This window comes from Rutidosis leptorrhynchoides, chromosome 5 (genome assembly GCF_046630445.1).
Source record: "Rutidosis leptorrhynchoides isolate AG116_Rl617_1_P2 chromosome 5, CSIRO_AGI_Rlap_v1, whole genome shotgun sequence".
NCBI classification, from domain to species: domain Eukaryota; kingdom Viridiplantae; phylum Streptophyta; class Magnoliopsida; order Asterales; family Asteraceae; genus Rutidosis; species Rutidosis leptorrhynchoides.
In genome coordinates this window covers 450,846,016-450,855,280 of record NC_092337.1, presented here as the reverse complement: position 1 = coordinate 450,855,280, position 9,265 = coordinate 450,846,016, and the positions used below count along the sequence as shown (strand labels likewise).

The following is a 9,265-nucleotide window of genomic DNA, read 5'->3' as shown; positions in this document are numbered from 1 at the left end:
TATTTAGTAAATGAATCAATTAAATGCACTACCTTTATTAGATTATAATCATTAAATGTCATTTGACCAATACTTTAATACTCAAAAAAGTCCAAGCAGTGGTGGTTGCGTTGGCTAGGCAGTAACTTCCTAAAACTGAAGGGCAAAATCGTCAATATAAATATGACGTGGTGATTACAGGTTATAGATACAGAATCTCTCTCTCTATATATATACAGCGAGATAAGCCTCAATTGTTTCTTCTCCAATCGATTCTTTACTCTGATTATACGCCATTGATATTCGAATTTGTGTTTTCAGTTGCAGTCAAATCTTCAAAGTTTGGATTTAGAGCTCTCGTTGTTGAATCGGTAATTTTATTTATATATTTCGTCAGTTATCTGAAACCCTACCTTTTTGTGTTCACACATATACACATAGATAGATACATATGTGTATATGTATATATGTATATGTGATTGTTTACTAGTTTCGGTTGAGATTTGAATGATTGTGGAATTAAATTGGTTCAATTAATAGATCTGAAACTGAAGTTAATTTGCTTCGTGCTGGATTGAACGGTTACTTTTTGAAGAAGGAGCTGAAATTAATTAATTAATTAATTTCTTTTTATTTATGCTTCAAATATCTGTTACTGTGATTCACAACTGGATGTTGCTGGATTTGGTTAGTTATTTTGGTTGAAGGTGAACAGTAGCTTGGATCTTGCAATTATGTTTCTTCTGGAATCAAGCTGTGAAATGATGTGTAGTTGATTGAAGTTATTTTGTGTTGATGCTTTAAAATGTTCTAGGTTCAGTATTTGTGGACCGTAGTCTTGGTGTATATCTGTTGAAAGGTTTGGGGAAAAAAACGGCTGCAGTGTTCGTCCTCGGAACGAGTTTTTTTTTAGGGTTTTGTAATTCTTCGCAAGATTTAGCATGTATTCTATGCAAGTATTCATTAAATGTGCTCTTTGATTGCCTACGCGAGTTGTATGTATTCAACAAGGGCGTATATAAAATATAATGGGAATTCGAATGACCTAATAGGATCTGCTATGTGTTTTTATTTATGTTGATCAGATAATCTAAGGATGTTTTTTGTTCTGGGCTTGCAGGTTTGCTTATTTGATCGTGCCAAGGGTTATTAAAACGAATATTTCATGTTGGTGTTCTAGATTTCAGACGTTCAAGCTGATTAGTTTCCGACTTTAGTTCTGGTGTGGAACAAGACAACACGATATTATTGATTGAAAAGATTGTTTCTTCGTTAGTCTTATCAACAGTTCTCTGGAACACACTAGTTTTAGACGTTTATCAGACTTCAAAAAAGGAGGACTTGGAAGTCAGATCTAACACAATTAGCTGTCCGATAACGATCCATCATGGATTCTGAAAATGTGAAGGTCACTCGATCCTGCTAGTTTAGATGAAAGCTTGTTTATTTTATTAATGCATTCATCTGAAAATACAAGCATCACATTTATTTAATATGTTTAATTGAATTGCAGATGGAAGTGTCTGCTCTTAGACATCACTTAAGTGATAAAGCTGAACATTTGCCAATCAAGAAAAGGAGATTTTTGTTTACGGATTCAGCGCCACCACCGACTAACACTGTTTCCTCTGAGGGGACAGAAACTGTTGCTGCAGGTCAATGCTCTTCCAGTCAAGAGGTTCTGCCAAAACCGGATGAAAGTTGCCCACCTGATGCATCGTTCGCAGCACCCGATTTGTGTCAAACTAGTAATATAGAAAGTAAAGTGGATGGAGAAGAGTTAGTAAATGCTAGCAACAAAGCTGGCGAGGTTAAAGATACTATCGAGACGTCTTTAGTAGATAAAATTGCCTGCGGTAACAGTTTGGGAGGTGTTAGTGATCTTCATGAAAGCTCAGAAATAGTTTTACATGATATCAAGAGTCTTGAACCTGAACCTATAGGTGCTGTAGAATTTAGAGCAAACAGTGTGAAATTGGAAAATTTGTGTGCTAAAGGAAATGATTACCCTATACCAATAACTCATCCGAAAGACGTTGACTCATCTAAGATAGATACGGCTATAGTGAATGATTCCTGTTCACATGCTCCTTTAGAATCAGAATGTAGCAAGATGAATCAAGAAATTAGTGTTCAGGCACAAAACTCTGCTGCCCTGGATGACAGGTTAAATTGGGACTTGAATACAGTAATGGATGCATGGGAAGAACCTGTAGAAGAATGTAATCATAATGTAAACACTGCTGAGGGAATAAGCATCAACACCGAGCAAGAAAATCAAGATTTACCTGTTGAAATAAAAAGTTTGACTCCTAAATGTGAACAATCAGAGCTGGTTGAATCTAAACCAGCAGTTAAAATGCTGTGCCCTGTTACTTATATTGCTCCTCATGTTGAAGTCAATAAGATTCAGTCTTTGCACAATCTACCTAGTCCTACCGATTCAATTCCCGTTGCTGTTCCTTGTAGTACTCACTCATTTGATGTGTCTGCAAAGCGTGAAAAGATTACTGGAACAGGTTTTTCGTTGGACTATAATATCATACCTAGTTTTGATTCTTACTTGAAAGAAAAGGAAAATGCCGTTTCATCTAAAACTGAAAGTTCTGGGAATAATAGTTTTAATCATGCTATCACTAACACTGCAAACACAACTGAGAACGAGAAACTGAAGTTATCTCTTGTAACTGTGGCTGCTCTTGGAGATGGTGTTCATCAGAGTGGAATTACTTTTGATGAAGATGATAAAAGTAAGGTCAAAAGGGTAATTACTAGCAATGGGAATGTTGTTTTACCTAAATTTGTTAGTTCTGAGAGTAGTGTTGATCATAGTTTAAAAACCATACGTACAAATGAGAACAATAATATAAATCTATCACTTGTCACTGCACCCTCTCAAGAAAATGGAGTCCTTCAGATTGGAAGTAGTTTTGTTGAAGATGATGATAAAGCCAAGGTCAAAAGAGTAATTGCAACCAATGGGGATTGTAAAAAAGAAATTCAGACTACTGGTAATGCAATTTCTGTCTTACAATCTTCTGTATTACCTGAAGGTGAGAAACAACCTGTTGTTGCAGTTTCTTCAAAATGTGATGCGTATAATGTTGCCCATATGTCAATGAACGATGGTAAACATGAATCACCTTCTCAATACCCGACTGATCTTGATCGTTATAACAAAGTGGTTTGCAATTATGAGAATTTTCCAAATGACGTTCAAGCAAGAAGTGAAGTTGATAACATAGATGAGCGTTCGTGTGGGTATGATTCACAATTTGAAGATGGAGAATTTAGGGAAACAAGCATACAAACGTGGGAAGGTTATGAAGGGGAAGATAAAGAAATTGAACATCGTATGGGTTACACAGGTGGTCTTGATGCCCGTCGAAATGGGTCAACATCTGCACCCGAAAGCTCATCAAGAATACGATACCCTGAGGTCGGGTCTCAAAAGGGAGCAGATGAAATTTCTAGTGTACTATTACCAGAAAAACTTGAAGGCAGTGACCAAGTATCGGGTTCTGAACCAAACGAGACAGGAAATGGTACAACAACAGAGGTTAGTATGAAAGATGCAAGCCAATCAGATCAATGGAAGATGAACGTATCGGGGGGATCTGATCTGTTGCCTGAGAATCATGCTTCTTCAAGTAGAATGAAAGACTTGAGCAGTATTAGATATTCCTCTAGGTTCGGGAGGTATGGCCCACAAACAGAAGATCATGATACAAAGCCTGAAGATTCTTCAAGATTCTGTAGGAGAGAACCTTCAACTCGTGATGCGTTTTTGACAAGGAGTAGATTTCATATGCAAGGGTGCAGGTAATGCAACTTACATTCAATAAAAAAAACTGTCTTTTGTTGTGCTGCTTATGGTACTATTAGTAGTAGTAGTAGACGATAGTTTAGGGTTTAATAAACGCCCTTATAATGTGTAAAAATCTTCCTTTTCTCTTAATTGGGCTGGTGATTTATCTCAAAATGTCAATTAAATTTAGCTAATAACAATATTGAAATCTCAAAAGATTCAATATGTAATATTATACCTTATTTGCATTTTAATTTATAATCAAAGTATTGATTCTTAATATGAAAAATGGACAACAATGTGTTTGTGAGATGACCCGTTTTAACCCGCCCATCTTGCCATCTCTATTCATCTTAATGAAGTAATGGTTGTTCTTTGTGCAGCTCCAGCAATGTTGATGACTCGCCTTCCAGATCGGTTAGAGACTTGGGTGCACTAAGATCATCCATTAGACGGGGCCCTCCTAGTAGTCGTGGAGGTGGTACGTGGAACCGGTCCCCTCCTTTTCGTCCATCTTTCCGCCGTCCAATAAATGAAGATGGTGCATCTGTTGATAATATGACAAATGAAGTTGGTATCGATCAAAATGTCGCCCGTCAATCTTTCAGAAGCAGATTACTTGCAAATCGAGAAGAAGATGAATTCCGTGCACGTTTAGGTTTGAGACCAACCGGGGACACGTCTCGAAATCGGACTTTGAATTTGGATCGAGGAAGATCATTAAGATATGCTTCACGAAATAATGATGGTGGGCCCAGAGGACGATACAATGGACCCGCAAACGATGAACCTTCAATGAGATATTCACGCTCTTTTGATGTGAGACGTAGGTGTATTTCTGGATCAACATCTCCAGTATCCCGAACTCGGTCCCCAATTAATGATGGGTTTAGACGTCGAAGTAGATCTCCTAATTTCCGGCCCGATACTAGAATCCGAAGGCCCAGATCTCCTGATTATCGACCCGGTTTTGAACCAAATATGGAAGCAAGAAACGATAATTCGCCTCCTACTTCAAGATGGGTAAATTATAAGGGGCGAACTACAATGTTCGACAGGAGAACACCACCACCACCGATTAATGAGAGACTTAGTTTCTATGATTCGTCAAGAAAATCAACACAGAATGAGAATTATAGATCGGGGCCCACTGGAAGGGTTTCTGTGCTTCATGGAACGGGAAGAGGTGGGCTCAGGTACTTGGAAAACGATGATGAATCACCAGATAATGGGTATAGGCGTGGTGGGTTTGTTAGGCCTCGATATGAAATGGGTCGATCTGTTAAACATGGTTACGAGCCCAGACATTAATGGCCAAAATACCCGTAATGGATTGTAGCCCAAGAGAACGTTACTTCATCTCCAAATCGGGTTAAAGATCCTGTTTGATTACTTTCTTTTTTTTCTCTTTTTTTTTTAGCTTAGATTTATGTCTAGGGTTCGATCAAGCCAGCAGCTGTTGTGCTCCAGGTCATGGTTAGAGTGTATTAAAATAGGAGCAGCAACTTATAAAGTGCAGGGAATATATTTGCTTCTTTCGAACTGTTTATTTACTTTGGGTTCTTGCTTAATCTTGTGGTAGTCTTTAACCCAAAGAGCAACACAATAATAGACCGAACAGGGCGACCCACTTGTATGAGAACAATGATGATTTACCAGATACCGGGTATATGCGAGGTCAGGTTTTTAGGCTTCGGCTAAACATATAACAGTACACAGTATAGTGAGGAAAATAGTAACAAAGTGGACTCATGACTTCCGAAATGCTGTTAGTTTGATCCGGAACTGGTTAAGTATGTTTAGTTGTCGGCTGAAATTAATCTCTGCTTGTAGTTTTCGGGTTATTTGGTGCTGGTTAATTTTCGTTAAATCCTTGTTACTTTTGGTTTATGATCTACTTTTTTGCCATATGGAAATATGCATCTTTTGAGAAGACTTTAAGAAGGCTGTTTAATTTCGAACGCGATCAAAGTACAAATCATTGAGTACACTTTTTTCGCGTTTTCTCTTTGCAGGTTATGAGGACCAGGAAAAACGAACAAAAAACCGACATTTTCATGTGGTAATCATTTTTCGAAATGAAAAGAGAGTTTTTTTGGAAATTAATCAGATGGTCCTTGAAAAGGAAGTAACTTGGAGTTGGGGCACAATGTGGCCCAAAATTTTAAAGGGGTTGGTTTCTCTAATTTTATATTGTGATGGACTAAAGATGAAATTCTTGATTTCCTATTTCATTTGTATCACATTTTATATTACCCCATATTTATAAATCTACTACTACTACTATTATTTATTATCAAAAACAACAATTTTTTTTTCTTCTAAAAGCAAAACTTCTTTGTATCTTTGTAGTATAATGCAAGGATAAGCCTAGCATTTCTATATAATTTTGATTAATTAAACTTTAATGATTGGAAAACCCTTGATACGTACGATGCACACTTTTCTCCATGTTTTACTTATCATCACTTTAATTAAATAATGTCATTTAAATAAAGGTGTCAAAATGGGCGACAAGAGACCCTACTTGACAATTAAATCTATCATTAAATTTACATATGTTCTCTACGCTTACATACTTGTACATCCATTTTATTGCGGAGTACTCCGTATTAATTTAGTCAAGTTATAGAGAGATTATTTAATGGGAGGTGATACTTACACACCAGTTTTTGATCCATACACATTTAATTGACTAATATGTCCTTACTTACAATTATAGTGGTTCAACTCCCTAGATAAATTTAAGGATATAATTGTAAATTTTATGATAAAAAGTGTGTATGGATCAAAAACTAGTGTGTGAGTATCACTTCCCTTATTTAATATTTGTGGATGGATGGTGCGATGCAAATAGGGATGACAATAGATCGGATATGTATCGGATGATGTCATATCCACATCCATTTAATTTTTCCTCATCCATATTCATATCTATTTAATTTCTGTTCATCCATCCACATCCATATCCAATGGATTAAGCGGGTTAATGGATATCCGTTTGATATCAAATGAAATGTTAATCTAACGGCGATTTTACCTACTTAATATAGATTATAACAAATGTAAATATTTAATCTTTATATTTTTGATATGTTACACATGTTTTGATTGTAATTTGTCGCCGATTGTAAATTTAATTGAGCAAAATACGTTATAATATAAGTAAATATACGTTTAAACTAATCTAAATATGTAACTTTGAATATTGTTAGTGAAGATTTAATAATTATGACTATCACAACTCTTATTTTCGTTAATAATTTAAGAATTTGTAGGTTATATGTATATGTATATCGATATGTAGATGTATATTCATATATTTTAGTACGTATATATGTATATATAGATGTATTTCGGGTGGTAATGGATATATCCGTGGATGGAAAATTGTCATCCATATTTGATCCACGAAATATTTAGATCATCCATATCCATATCCATATCCGTTAATCGTCCATTTACATCATCTATATCCATTATAAATGGATCCGATCGGGTAGATGTCCATGGATGGAACATCTATTGCCATCCCTAGATGCAAATGATGTTGCTATTTCAAACAAGATACCACCCATAATTAAGGAAGCCAAAAAAAACTAAACTAAAATAAAATAGAATAATTAATAAAATTGAATGTGCTATACGTGATGGTTCCTCTTAACAATTGGAAGTGTACCATCGCTAGGATAATCCAACCGTAGTGAATGTCGTTTCTTTTCATATTTATCCTATAGATTATTATTTTTATTTTTTAAAACAAACTTCATAAAAATATATATCTTTTTTTCTACTATAAATGAAGAAAAAAACATATTAGTGCGTAATTTATTGGACTAGCATCTACATATATTCCATAACTCTATTTGAATGTAACTATATATTATATTATTGTTATTTTTCTAGTCATCCAATAACATATATGTATTCATAAAACTAGGTAATTAAGTAAGTTAATTTATTAGCAATTAAGTAATTAAGTAAACTATTTTATAAAACTGGGTGATTAAGTGCAAGTAATTAACTATAAAACTAGGTAATTAAGTAAGTTAATTATAAAATTAGGTAATTATGTAAGTTAATTATTTAATAAATTTGAATTGACATCTAATTTTGAGTTTTGTATCCAATTTGGCAGAAAATTTGAGTTGTGATTCTCTCAATTAACATGATCAATCGTGTTATTCTTTATATATGATGATAAAAGAAAAATAACAGACAATAAATAGAGTATAATAGTGGCTTCCTACAATTTTTTTTTTTTTTTTTTACAAAAATCATAACTTGACCAATAATTCGCAAAATTTGTTCGTTTACCATCACCTACCTTTAATTAATTAACATATATAAATCTATAGTTTCTATTAAAATCCTATAATGATAATGTCATTATTAAGCTATTTTTTTTTACAAAAAAAAAACTAAAAAACAAAAGAAAAGAATCTAAACATAGTGGGTGATGTCATTAATCTAAATAATTTTGAATTAAAATTAAATCTTATTAATTAATTATCATTATTAAATCTTATTAATAATTATTTTAATTACTAAAATTAAATAATTTTGAATTATTTTAATTAATTATTTTGAATGAGAAGGTATAAAAGCTAGGCGGAAGGAAACTAATTCTAAATTTATATTTTAATTTACACCTTTAAAATAAAATTACAACCAATATTAGCTCTTATGATTGGATGTGAATTGTTAAATATGCATTTTAGGTATTTGATGAAATGTTTAGCTGACGAGTTTTTCGTAGTCGGACTCTGTGGTTCCACGAGTTCACTTAATACCTAAAACATATTAATAAACTGTTTCGTTTAAATAAACCCGTGGTTCCACGGGTCATTTCACTAGTAATATAATAATACAGAAAAATAATTATATCTATTAATTGTCGTGTTTATCCGGGTATTATAAATTTAATTAGCTTACTTTTATTTTAACCTTTTTTATGAAGAAAACCAAGAACATAAGTTAAGCAACTTAACTACAAAATACCTAAATAATTGACGAAAGCTCCATTATCGTCTTCTTATAATTAATTCATATCCAATTACTTTTAAATAACATAAAATAATTGTCATTGTCAAGACTCAAGACATACAGGTGTTTGATATGATTTAATATAATTGCAAAGAATACGAACTTGCGGGCATAGCTCAACGGTTCTCCCCATGTTCTTTGTGTCATAGGATAGGGAGAGGTTATGGGTTCGATCCTTAGGGATGACATGATTTTCTTTAAAACAATTGAACACCAATAATGGTGGTATATATTGACCCTATAGGGAGGTTTTACCGGATTCGTTCACGGACCTCTACTCTGGAACACTGCCCGAATGGATGTGTTCCCGGGTACCGTCGATCGTGTTTCCGCCCGAACGTGTGTGTTACGTGCAAATAATGAGGGTCGTTGAAAGAAATGATCTACTGATGCCAAAAAATCGCCGTTCAAAAAATTTCGTGTATGTATTTG

General features: G+C 34.1%; 1 protein-coding gene across 1 annotated transcript; it reads left to right on the top strand.

The window, feature by feature from the left end:
- Nucleotides 1–259: 259 nt before the first annotated feature.
- Nucleotides 260–5,336, top strand: LOC139847057 (uncharacterized). The gene is made up of 4 exons (XM_071836653.1): nucleotides 260–350; nucleotides 1,100–1,387; nucleotides 1,493–3,801; nucleotides 4,171–5,336. Exons 2-4 carry the CDS (start codon nucleotides 1,367–1,369, stop codon nucleotides 5,096–5,098), a joined length of 3,258 nt encoding a protein of 1,085 aa, XP_071692754.1. The 5' UTR covers nucleotides 260–350; nucleotides 1,100–1,366; the 3' UTR covers nucleotides 5,099–5,336.
- The last annotated feature ends 3,929 nt before the right edge of the window (nucleotides 5,337–9,265 follow it).

Excerpts from the sequence above, each read along its gene's own strand:
- LOC139847057 (XM_071836653.1), top strand. The coding sequence starts at position 1,367 with ATGGATTCTGAAAATGTGAAG. Across the intron at positions 1,388-1,492 it reads TGGATTCTGAAAATGTGAAG|ATGGAAGTGTCTGCTCTTAG; the intron begins GTCACTCGATCC and ends ATTGAATTGCAG. Across the intron at positions 3,802-4,170 it reads TTTCATATGCAAGGGTGCAG|CTCCAGCAATGTTGATGACT; the intron begins GTAATGCAACTT and ends TTCTTTGTGCAG.